This window comes from Gopherus flavomarginatus, chromosome 7, assembly GCF_025201925.1.
Source record: "Gopherus flavomarginatus isolate rGopFla2 chromosome 7, rGopFla2.mat.asm, whole genome shotgun sequence".
Lineage (NCBI taxonomy): Eukaryota > Metazoa > Chordata > Testudines > Testudinidae > Gopherus > Gopherus flavomarginatus.
The window spans coordinates 37,594,087-37,606,906 of record NC_066623.1 but is presented as its reverse complement, the minus strand read 5'-3'; the positions used below and the strand labels follow the sequence as shown (position 1 = coordinate 37,606,906).

The following is a 12,820-nucleotide window of genomic DNA, read 5'->3' as shown; positions in this document are numbered from 1 at the left end:
CCTGATTCTTTTGAAAAGTCTAAATTTTGCTGGAGTCAGCATTTTGCAAGGCCACAATCTTAATCTTAACTCTGTGTTAATGAAACTTTTTGTCAGTGAATTAATCTCTGTTGTAGACTCATTTCAATTGTTTGAGTCTCTTTCCATCTGGAAGACTTTCCTGGCTTTGAATCTCTGCTTTCCCTTCTTTCTGCACCCACACTCTTTGTGCTTTTTCTCCATTGAGAGAAGGTGACCAGAACTGTCATTAGTATTCCAGGTGAAGGCATGCCATTGGGGCATTTAATGGATTGAATATTTCCAGTATTTCCTGTCCCGTTCCTTTTGCATCTGTTTTCATTATTGGCCATTGCTGCTCAGTTTTCATTAGTGCTCAGTTTTTTTTCCCCGTGAGTGGTGGTAGTTAGTTTGAAACCCAGCAGTGTCTGAGTAATTCAGATGATTTTCTCTGCTGTGCATTACCTTGCACTGGAATTCTTTGAGCTTTGTCTGCCGTTGTGCTCCCCATGCACCTATCTTGACTCCTCAGACTGGGCTAACTGTAATAATTGTCACTTTGCCACCTTGCTGCTGCTTGATGTGTTCAAAAGACACTGGTCCTCATACAGAAACTTGGGACACCTGCTGTTAATCTTTGCCATGCTGAAAACTGAACATTTCCTCCTCCTCTGTTCCATGATGGGACTTTAATTCTCATTCGTGCCTCTCCTTCCTGAATGGTCTCCTGTGAGGCCCTTTGTCAGAGGCTTTTGAAAGTCCAGTTAAATTGTCATCCAGTTTTCACTTGTCCACCGTTTCATAGCAGGAGCAGCTAAGCCCCTGGGACTTCTGGGAGCTGATGGTGGTAGGGGTAGCTGGCTAGGTGGGGTCAGGATGGTAGCCAAACCCTCTTCTCTACCCCCAAAGTCTCAGAGAAGTAAAGCTGAAGATTCTGTTGTAATTGGGATATGTCCATTGGGTTCCTATTGAGTGACTCTGCTTCTTTCCAGGTCAACGACCGGCGTATCCTTGATGGGATGTTTGCAGTTTGTGGGGTACCAGACAGCAAGTTCCGAACGATTTGCTCCACTGTGGACAAACTAGACAAGGTAAGGGCTGACGTTTCCTGTTACTGCTGCTTTGTGGGTTTCACAGCCCTCCCAGTCAACACAGACTGCTCAGACAGACTAAGGGCAGTGGAAGCTGGTTAGAGAGTGCTAGTAAATGTTGCATTATTTCTTTTCTTCCTCCATGTGTTGGACATTAGGGGTTAAACACCTACATAGGGTGTTTCGTGCAGACCTAGTTACTCTATTTCCTTTAACATCCCCAATGGGTCCTGAGCAAACAGATTTACAGTGCAAGTCACCCTAAATCCATGGGATTCTGCAAGTCTCTTAATTCACCATCACAAGACTTAAAAGATGAGCTGCTGGTTATTAACCTATGTGCCTGGAGCAGGGATCCCACCACCCCACTCCTGGTTGCCATCTGGAATCCATGCTGCATCAGAACGTTCAAAAGCTTTTTTCTAATTCAGTGTTTTTGGGGCCATCAACATCCATTGTTGTGCTGGGGACCTCGTTACAGCCCAGCTGTTCTCCAGATCTGTAGTATAGTCTAGATGGAACCTTGCTAAAGCCTTGGTATATGACCTATGAAGGAAGGCTGAAGGAATTGGGTTTGTTTAGTTTGGAAAAGAGAAGACTGAGAGGGGACATGATAGCAGTTTTCAGGTATCTAAAAGGGTGTCATCAGGAGGAGGGAGAAAACTTATTCACCTTAGCCTCCAATGATAGAACAAGAAGCAATGGGCTTAAACTGCAGCAAGGGAGATTTAGGTTGGACATTAGGAAAAAGTTCCTAACTGTCAGGGTAGTTAAACACTGGAATAGATTGCCTAGGGAAGTTGTGGAATCTCCATCTCTGGAGATATTTAAGAGTAGGTTAGATAAATGTCTATTAGGGATGGTCTAGACAGTATTTGGTCCTGCCATGAGGGCAGGGGACTGGACTCGATGACCTCTCGAGCTCCCTTCCAGTCCTAGAGTCTATGAGTCTATAGTGGCAGACTGCTGCAGGAGGAGCATAGAAGCCAGGATCCTGCAAGCCAGCCATAGTTCAGGTGACTGAGGACTGAGTTCTGTCAGGTGAATTTGCAAATGACTAGGATGTAGAGGCATTGTCCTGTCAATGGCTCTGTAAATATCACCCTGTGAGCAAGTGCTCTACTGCTCAACAATGCTCCAGCTAGCATCAAAGCAGGAGACACACCGTCTGTGGAGGCTGGGCATTGCTGGCTGTAGTGTCTGTGGGAGGCTGGGGTCATATGCAGACTTGTCACTTCAAAGCATCCCTGGCCCTAGCAACGTATGTCCTGTGAAGAAGGAAGGAGCTGCACTGTGGGTGCTTAGGGAGGTGGGGTAGTGGTGAAACCATCTCAAGAGACCAGTCTGAAGAAGCTGGGAGTGCTGGGATTGGTACCCACAGTGTGTGAGATCTGCACCTTTCTTGTGGTGGACAGACTTATGCCAACCAGGCTGGCTAGTGTGGATGAGCTGTAATGGTGCAATTCTTTATTGTAGCCGAAGTTAAAGATAACAGACTAGCACACTGCACTGGTCAATAGCTTTGATTCCAGGAGGAACAATAGCAGCAATTCTCACCTCCACTTTGGTTCAAGAAGATGAATGAGGTCAAAAGGTGGGTTGGCCTTCAGCTGCCCTCTCTAGACAGTTTTCTTTGCCGCTGAGTCTTGACTGTAATTCCCAGGCAGACGTTACAAAGCTGGAGTTAAGACTGTAAATGATTTTGCTTCTCTGTGCTAACTGAAGGGGGAAATCTTAAAAGAACGTTATAAAGAGTTGGAGCCAGAAACTAGACCACTGGAAAATCTGTAAACAGAGTTAAAGCCCAGGTATAGAGCCAGGGTAAGGCAACCTAGGGCCCTAGGGACACCATGACAGAGGAGGGGCCCTGTGACCTCCTTGTGCCGTGATTCCACACACACGTGGAGCCCTGGTGGTGGGGAGCCCTCTCCCCTCCCAGAGAGGCACAGACATTAGCATAGGGTCCTCTTCTTCCCTCTCCTCCCATGGAGCAGCAAGAGGGGCCCAGCTCTCTCCAAGAGGGGCAGCAATGACAGCAGGGAGCTTGCACAGTACTTAACCTGGTAGCTGACATGTAGTTGCTTGGGAGGGTGGATTGCGCCCACTGTAATCTCCTCCTGCCATGCACACAGTCCTGTGCTGGGATGGCATTGACCACCCCTTATGCCATGCATTGGGTCTTGACGTTAATACTCAGTTGAGATGCATAGGACAGTTCCCCCTTTTAAGAGCTACTGTTTCAGACTCTCTGCAGACTCAGGCAGATATAGCTACACCAGTTACACTTTGAGCTTTCCTTTGCAAATACAGTAGAACCTCAGAGTTATGAACACCTTGGGATGGAGGTTGTTTGTAACCCTCAACTGTTTCTAACTCTGAACAGAACATTATGGTTGTTCTTTCAAAGTTCACAGCTGAGCATTGACTTAATACAGGGTTGAAACTTTACTATGAAGAAGAAAAATGCTGCTTCCCCTTTATTGTTTTGAGTAGTTTATGTTTAACACAGCACTGTACTGTCTTTGCTTCTTTTTGGGAGAGGGGGTGTCTCTGCTGCTTCCTGATTGTGTACGTCTGGTTCCAAATGAAGTGTGTGGTTGAATAGTCAGTTCATAACTCTGAGGTCCTACTGTGTGAGGGCTAGGAACTTTTTTACGAAAGCTGAGATTCTGATGTGCTCACCCGACTGCAGGAGCGGAGAACCCTTGTGCCGGGGCCTATAGCGTCTGTGCCTTAATCTGGCTCTGCCTCTACTTACAGCACTAAGAGCCATCCTTGGAGCTGAGATGTCTGCTGTCCTTCAATTATCTTCCTTTGTTTGAAAGTATTAACAGTGAGAGACTTATGCACGGGGCCCACCCCTGCAAGCGCACAGCAAGCACTACCCTTGGCGTCACTGGGAGTTGCGCATCCCTATGTAGGTTAGCAAAGGGTGTCAATAGGACACTTAGAAACTTTCTGGAACGTTTACTAATTCAGAGGAATTTGGGGGAGAAAAATTTACACAGCCGCTTTAGTGAAATCTCTTGGGACACACAGGAAAAGGCAGAGTGGTTAGTAAACTAACTATATCGAGTACTTGTAAATAAAACAAAGCCTGCAGCTGCAACCCTCCTTCCCCCATTGCTCTAGACCAGTGGTTTTCAAACATTTTAGGCTGCGTACCCCTTTCCAAATAATGTAGCCTACCATGTATCCCCATCTGAGGATTATAATATATCTATGACTAGATTGCCGAGTCTTCCTAATAAAATGCATTGTCTGCCATTACAGGACTTTTCTCACATATCCCATGATGAGAGCTTCTGTACCCCTAGGGGTGCACGTACCCCAGTTTGAAAACCACTGCTCTAGAATGTACTTCTAACACTTGCATTCTTCTTCCTGTGGAGGCCTCTTTTAATGATTCAAACAACGTTCAATAAAGGCTACTAGCTGGATGCTTAGGTTTGAATGCTCAGCATTGAAAGAATTAATGCTGGCATGTTATGGTTCATCATTAACTGCAAAATGCCAGATGTAGTTTGTCTGTCTCTGAGTGTGTGGTGCTGCACCTGTGCTGCTGTAGTGTAGATGCTTCCTACTTCGATGGAAGGGATTTTTCCATGGCTGTAGTTAATCTCTCTCTCAGAGGTGGTAGCTAGGTTGTCAGAAAAATTCTTCCATCAACTTAGTTACATCTACACCAGGGTTTAGGTCAACCTAACTATATTGCTGAAGTCACATAATTTTTCGCAGCCTTGAGCAGGACAATCTCATATTTAAGTGGAAACAAGGCCTGAGCTATTTCAGGCTGCTGGCTGCATACTCAGGCCTTGTCTACTCTAGGGGGAAAAGGTGTGGCTTCTACAATGAGATCATAACACTGTAAACACTAGTGTAGAAAGGGCAAGGTGTAGTTCTACCTTGGTATAGCTGGTCATTTTGCCTGTCTACACGGGGGTTTTTACAGTGTGTTAGTGGTCTCCTTGTAAAAATGACACCTTTTTCTTTAGTGTAGATGTGACCTGGAAGCCTGTATCTGCACTGGCAAACATAAGACCTGCAATTTGTAACCAGTGCAGCGGCAGAAGCTGTAGAGCAGACAGGTCCTGGGTGGGCTCAGATGTTTTTACTGCTGTGACCCAGGCCTTAGAGCAAAACAAAAGCTTTGTTTGCTCTGTCACCCTTGAGTTCTGTGATGGCTTTGCTCCATGTTCTTGCTTGATGAATTCCATTAGAGCTGCTGTCCCAGGGGTGGATTTACAAGATGATTTTAAGGCAGAGTAAGGCCTTGGCTACACTGGCACTTTACAGCGCTGCAACTTTCTTGCTCAGGGGTGTGAAAAAACACCCCCCTGAACGCAGCAAGTTACAGCCCTGTAAAGCGCCATTGTAAACAGTGCCCAGCGCTGTAAGCTAATCCCCTCGGGGAGGTGGAGTACCTGCAGTGCTGGGAGAGCTCTCTCCCAGCGCTAGCGCCGTGACCACGCTCGTACTTCAAAGCGCTGCCGCGGGAGCGCTCCCACGGCAGCACTTTGGAGTTTCTAGTGTAGCCAAGTCCTAAGGGGTAATGTTATCAGAGTAACAATGCCCTAAGGAGATGCATAGGTAAGTGGGTAGTGTGTGTTGGGTATGCTCATTGGATATGCTGTGTAGTGTAACACTCCCAAGAAATATAGTAGTTAGGAGGGGAGTGAATGGTCTGGTCTAGTGAGCTACTAAAATACGTAATTAGTTATTCCACAGACAATTGAGTCACTAACAAAAGTAGTCAATCTGTCAGTCTTCATCGCTGCCTCTTTATTTGAAGTGGTGGGATCCCAGGACCAGGAGCCCAGGTACCCTGGCTAATCACAGCTCTGAAGCTGACTCTAGCTGTGACTTTGGAAAAGCCACTTAACCACTATATGCCTCGATTTCCCCTCTGTTAAAAGTGTTCCCTGTTGTCTCCTCTGCAGTACCTTTTCCCCCTCTTATTTTCTCTTAGCCTTTTCTAGCTGTGTTCTTACTTTCTCTTCTTATAACCAGTTTTATTGTATCTTCTTTTATACCTTGCCCCACATTGTTCTGTTTTACCTGAGAGAAATTGTCTAGATCCTGGAATTCTGAGGCATCAAGCTGCTTTAGACTCTGATTTCCTAATTCTTCTTTGCTGCTCTATTTATATGAAGCAGAACAGTGGCAGACAGGGAGAGATTATGATGACCACTCCACTGAGAACAACTTCCAGGAGCAGTGGGTTCAACCTGGGGAGCTGTGATTAACATTCTCATCTCCCCCTCCCCAGGCAACATGGGAGGATGTGAAGAGCGAGATGGTTGGAGAGAAGGGGCTCTCACCAGAGGCTGCGGATCGCATCGGGGAATACGTTCAACTGCATGGTGAGTTCTATGGAGCTGTGAGACTTGGTTCCCTGTCCAGCCTCACCCAGGTCAGATGAGAGTCCATGTGGGTCGCTTCACCTTCCCAGCAGCTATTCCACCTTCCTTGGTCTCTGCAGGGGAGGGATGTGTGTGTGTGTGTGTGTGTGCGCGCGTGTCAGGGTTCCCCATATGTTTAGCTGACTTGCAGCCAGGGGGTCCCAGGTAGGATGCTTGGTCGGTATCCCCTCGGAGGGAGGTAGAGATGCATGAAGCTAGAGAAGTGAGCAGGTGGCTGTGAGCCAGGCTGAGTGGAGTGAGTCCATGGGAGCTAGGCCCTCCCTGCCTTTTATATTTTAGTTGTGTGTCATTTCTGCAGGTGGGCTGGGTCTGATTGAGCAGCTGCTCCAGGACCCTAAGTTGTCTCAGAACAAGCTGGCCCGAGAGGGGCTGGGAGACATGAAGCTGCTGTTTGAGTACCTGACCCTGTTTGGCATCGCAGATAAGGTGAGTGGTGGAGGGACACTGACCAGGCCTGACTGGGACATTTGTTGTGCCTGGTAATGGGATTCCCTTGCTGTCCTACAGATCTCCTTTGACCTGAGCCTGGCGCGGGGTCTGGATTATTACACTGGGGTGATCTACGAGGCCATCCTGCTTCAGCCTCAGAACGCCCACAAGGAGGAGCCGGTCAGTGTGGGCAGCGTGGCTGGAGGCGGCCGCTATGACGGGCTGGTGGGGATGTTCGACCCCAAGGGGCGGAAGGTGCCCTGTGTGGGAGTCAGCATCGGAATCGAGCGGATCTTCTCTATTATGGAGCAGAAAGTGGAGGTGAGTGCCACCTGGCGGCAGCTACTCCTTTGATCCTGGGGAGGACAGACTGGCACCTGCCCTTCCTCCCTGCTGACATAAGGCTGATCAAAAGCTGCAGGGCAGGGGAGCATGCAGGCTCACAACCTGTGTTGGTCAGCCACTTAGTTGCCTAAGTCAGATTGCTGTCGCTTTACATGATTGACCTGTTTTAGGCAGGTAAATATTAGATCAGCACATTAGTGACTCGGCAGTCTCTGAAGCTCCATCTGGCAACAAAAGACCTGGGTTCAGATGCTGCTTTAACACCTAGGAAGATGGAAAACACAGTCCCCTGCCCCAAAGAGCTTACTGACCAAAAGATAAAGTGGTACAGCATCGAGTTGTCAGAGTGACAGCTACCACATGGAGTGTTCATGGGTTTTAATACACTGAGCAGGGAGGCAGGAGCTCACGTTCTACCTGGGGAAAGCTGTGTCTGTCATTGCAGAATTATGAAGGTGCCTCACCCCATCACTGTAGCTCTACCTCTGACCTCTGCTCTTGTTCCTTCCTCTGCTCCCCAGCCCCTTCCTGCTGGGCTGGAGGGGCGTCTTCTCCTGGGAACTTTTCTGCCAAGTCTTTTGTCAGGAGCCAAGCCAGTAGCCTACTAGCTATTTTAACTTATCTCAGCCGTGGCAGGACTGGCACCATCCCAGAGTCTGGATTGGACCTTTTTCCTCAGGGCTTCATTTATTGTTCAAACACACTACTTACAAACTAACACAAATCAAGGCTCTTCGTCCTAAGGACCATTGCCCTGGGAGAGGTCCCTTGCCACAATAGCCAACCTGCTTCTTGTAGCTTCCCTCTTCCTCTGAGCACTTTCAGTCTGTATGGGAAGCACCTGACCCTTCCCAGCTGGAGCTGATCATTCCCTTTCCCAAGTCCAAATACCTGTTCTTAAAGGGGCTCTGCCTCATAACAGGGCTGCCTGGCCCATAAAGGGGCAGACCACCCAGTCTAAAGCAACCTGACTGCAAATCCCTTCCCTGCTCAATTGCTCATGTTTCAGTTTCTTGTGATTTCATGACCCTTGCAATCTCGTCAGCCATAGAGTCCCCCTGCAAATACAGACCAGACAAGATCTGATTTTCTCATATTAAGAAAACAAATCTATTTAGGCCACCACCTCCTCTCCAGCTTGAGGGACAAGCCCAATGCTTCTCCTTAACAGGTGAGCTTTACAGGGGGGCTCTCAGGCAAAGTAGAGCCAGGAAAATGCCACTTTGAGTAACTGGCAGAAGGGGAGGAAGAGCATAAAGATGGTGAAGCTCCTGGCCTCCAGTGGGGCAGAAGGGGGAAGAAAGTGTATTCGTTCGAGCTTGGCATTGCTCACTTAGTAGTACCTGGCTCAGTCTCGGTCCCACCTTTCCTGCTGCTGCTATGGAGCTGGTGATGTTTTTTTGTAAGGCTAGGTCAGTGAGAGTACATCTGTTACACTGGGAACTGGGAAGGCCTCTGGAGGGAAGCTTCCATTTAATTGCTCATCTCCAGCGGAAACTGCAACCCCATGGCACTGGAGTGGGGAAAGCTAGAATCTGCATTTTAAACCAAATTGGATCCCCAAGGATGTAGAATGTAAAACTGTGGGGATTTGGTTTGTTGGGGTTCCCGGGGCTCTTCCACTGCGTTGCTGCTGCTGGCTTGTCCTTCCATTGTCTAAGCTACTGGCTTCCCAGTCCCCATTGAATCCATGCGTACAAAGTGCTCTGTGTGAAGTGGTGGTGGTTCCTGATAGAAAGGGTCTGGGTGGGTGAGGAGTGTCTCAGCTCATGAGCAGCAGGGTGTTTCTGTACGTCATCAACAACTCTCACAACACTCTGTCCTTACATCCAGGCTTCAGAAGAAAAGATCCGGACTACAGAGACACAGGTTCTTGTAGCGGCTGCACAAAAGAAACTCCTTGAAGAGAGACTGAAGCTCATCTCTGAGCTGTGGGATTCTGGGATCAAGGTATGGCTGGGCAGAGTCTGAATGAGGGAGAGGAAAGAAACTGGTTGGCTCCAGCCCTTCCATTCCCGATGCTGGGCATGAACTAGAGCAGGGGTCAGTAACCTTTCAGAAGTGCCGAGTCTTCATTTATTCACTCTCTGATTTAAGGTTTCGCGTGCCAGTAATACATTTTAACATTTTTAGAAGGTCTCATTCTATAAGTCTATAATATATAACTAAACTATTGTTGTATGTAAAGTAAATAAGGTTTTTAAAATGTTTAAGAAGCTTCATTTAAAATTAAATTAAAATGCAGAGCCCCCCGGACCAGTGGCCAGGACCTGGACAGTGTGAGTGCCACTGAAAATCAGCTCACATGCCGCCTTTGGCACGAGTGCCATAGGTTGCCTACCTCTGGACTAGAGCCATCCTCCTGTTCTTGTTACCCTAACTCCATAAGTGGGGAGGAGGGAGACACTCTGGGGAGACATGCCACGTGAGCAGAAAGCCCTGCCTATTTGAATGTAACCTTGCTGCCTATTCTCTTCTATCCAACCTCACCATTCCTATAATTAGACACTCTGCCGTACATGAGGCAGAGCTAGAGCTGCCAGTCGCTGGGAAGGGGGGTTGGCACCCCTTTAAGGAAAGCTGTACATGCTACATCCTGACAGCAGCAGCACATGGTTTCCAGACTTCCTGCTTTCCCTGGGTTGTCCAGCACTAGAAATCCTTTACACAAGCTCTCACTTGGCTCCAGCTTGGTTTCCAAGTTGGGAATATTGGCAACCTCTTCCACAGGGCAAAGGGCACTCTAGCATGGCATGCATCGGTTGCCCTTCTGATGCCAGCAGAGCTAAGAAAAAGAGCTCTGTGCCTCATGCCACGCCCCTGATGCCTTGCCTAGCTGGGGAATATTGCATTTTTTGCTCTCTAGCCTCAGCTGCTAGACCCACCATTGGAACTGGTAGGAGAGGCTCCCTATGCTTCAGCAAAGCAGTGCAGAGGAAAAGAGCTCCACCTGTGCCCATGACACACTTTGCTAATGCTGGGTAAGCTGTTTCAGTTTTGGAAGCATTCTGATTAGGTTGCTGTTCAGAAGGGGGAGCCCTGCCCCCTGCCTGGTGATTGAGAGATCTGGTTCTGCTGCCTCAAATGCAAACTAGATGGGGAAATCCAAGAACAGGAATGGCAAATGGGTGCCTGGAGAAATCAGCAGGTATCAAATGTATTGCTGTACTGTGGATCCCCTCTAGGCAGAGATGCTGTATAAGAAGAACCCCAAGCTGCTGAACCAGCTGCAGTATTGTGAAGACAACGGAATCCCTCTTGTTGCCATCGTAGGAGAGCAGGAGCTGAAGAATGGAGTTGTCAAGTTGCGAGTCGTAGCTACCAGGGAAGAGGTGAGGATGCCTTTGCATATAAGGGATGGGCTGAAGATAGACATTAACAGGCTTTGTCTTGCCAAAGATTAAATGGACCAAAGCCGCCCCAGTATGTGGGAATGGATGTAGGAAGAGAGATTGAGGTGTCAGTAATTTCTCAGCCACATGAATGATTGTTGGGTACCATTGCTGAATTTCTCCTTTATACCCCAATTGTGGATATAATGCAGCTGTATTAGTATGGGGACCTTCCCATATACTGCATCTCAGGAGGCCTTAGAGTTAATAGCAGCAGAAGATATCAAAGGAGCTAGTCACGTTCATCTGACTTGAAGAGTCAGTGAGATACAGGAAGGCTGTTTGATGTGGCAGGTACTGCAGAGGAGAAGCCTCACCCACCGACAATGGCTGAACTGAGTGGGGGGACAGAGGAGAGACAGATGCTAGATGAGGACAGGGAGGGGAGTGGAGATAAGGTCTGTGAATTGGTGACAATACTTAGCACATATAGGCTGGAGCAAGTCTACAGAGGGATGGTTCAGAAACAAGGGCAATTTTGAACTGACTCCTACAGGCATGGAGAGCCTGTGAAGGTGTTGGACATGGTTGTTCTTCTTTGCATGAGAAGGTGGATAGCAGCATTCTCTGTGTGCTGGGCAACCGGTTCCTAAGGATGCCATAGAGAAAGGAGTTATTAAAAACTGTTTAGATTGGACCCTGTGCTAGAGACGAATCAAGCTGGAGAGCCACTTACCTAGGAGTTGTTTTGCAGAAAAGTGTGTGTGTGTGTGTGTGTATTAGAAACATTACTTTGGCTTGATCTGTGGGAGGACAACTAGGTGCTCTTTTGTCAGACAGGGCAGTGCGTGCAATTTGGGGTATTCTTGGATGGACTGGAGAAGAATGGTTCCAGGAGGAGGCTGGATTATAGGAGAGGAGTGGCTCTATGAATTCATTTTTTGTTTATTTTTCAGGTTGATGTTCGCAGGGAAAACCTGATTGAGGAAATCAAGAGGCGAACGTGCCATCCCTAGCCATCCAGCCAGCAACACCTGCTAGTTTACTGGATTTCAACTGATACGGGGGAAGGGGAAGACATGTAAAGATTTCCTTTCTAAATGCCAGAGTTCTTGCTCATGACATGTCAGTGGGGGCACAGGGGTCTTTGAAGCCGTATTTATTATTTTATCATGAATTTATTTTTCCCAGAGGGATCAGAGATGCTGCTTTGCCTTTTAAAGAACACTGTGCTCCTGGGCGTAGCCAGTGAGAGAGCTGGAGAGGATGTTTCCCAAGACACTCGAGAATGCCAGCTGTGTGTCTGTAATCATTACTGTTACTGGGCAGAGCTGTGGTGCCCTGGGCCATTAGCAGACACTGAGGCTCTTGGTCACAGCTTCATGTTCCTTTCTGTTTGAATAAACGTTCTGCACAGTGTCACTTCTCTGCCTGGAGGGAAATGACCTCGTCTCAAAGTGTAAAACATTCAAAGCAAGCTTAATAAACCTTCTGACAGTCCCACACCTGCCTCTTGTGTGACTGTCTTCTGGGATTGCCAGGATGTCAGGGCCTCTGTTATTCTTCCCCCACACTCCCCCAGGACAAGGGCCGGGTGTTAAATGTCACTGCTGCTGCTGTTCTGTTCCTTGAGTTCCAGGGACCTTTTAAAAAGCGCACTGGGATGGTATTTTGCAGTGTGCAGTGAAAAGCCTTATCCAGAAACTCCCATTGGAAACATTAAAGAAAAAGAACAGTGAAGACCTGAGTTTGGTGGTGTGCAGAAGCATCTTAAGTATTGTACAAGTAATTTAACTTTGTGCCAGTCACTCCTAATCCCATGTAAAACTAGCCATCATAATCAACTAAATTCCCTGTGAAGGGCAGCAGGCTGCTCCTAATCCCCCCTTTAATGTATAACATTCCATAGACTCCTCCCATTGTGGTTTAAATGCATTAGGCTTGATACATCACCTCCACTGTTTTCTCTTCCCCCATCTGTAAAATAATCCCTACTTAAATTTGGTTTACATGGGACCCTTTAAATTTGTGCACCCTAGTTCTGGTTTACCCAGTGACCTCAGACACATTCAGTTTAATTGGAGGATAACCCTTAGCTAGCTGATGTATTACAGTCAGCTCCCTCTCAATTGCCTTTTCTCAGAACTAAATAATCCCAGTTTTATCTGTCTCATTATTTTAGATCAGGGGTCAGCAACCTTTC

At 47.6% G+C, this 12,820-nt stretch overlaps 1 protein-coding gene across 1 annotated transcript in view; it reads left to right on the top strand.

Moving 5' to 3' along the window:
- Window positions 1–12,120, top strand: part of HARS1 (histidyl-tRNA synthetase 1) — a 31,196-nt gene extending 19,076 nt beyond the window's left edge. Inside the window, exons 7-13 of the mRNA XM_050962487.1 lie at window positions 990–1,088; window positions 6,358–6,451; window positions 6,810–6,937; window positions 7,019–7,261; window positions 9,119–9,235; window positions 10,471–10,617; window positions 11,574–12,120. Coding sequence (XP_050818444.1) covers window positions 990–1,088; window positions 6,358–6,451; window positions 6,810–6,937; window positions 7,019–7,261; window positions 9,119–9,235; window positions 10,471–10,617; window positions 11,574–11,633 — 888 coding nt within the window. The 3' untranslated portion in view covers window positions 11,634–12,120. The remainder of the gene's footprint in view (window positions 1–989; window positions 1,089–6,357; window positions 6,452–6,809; window positions 6,938–7,018; window positions 7,262–9,118; window positions 9,236–10,470; window positions 10,618–11,573) is intronic.
- The last annotated feature ends 700 nt before the right edge of the window (window positions 12,121–12,820 follow it).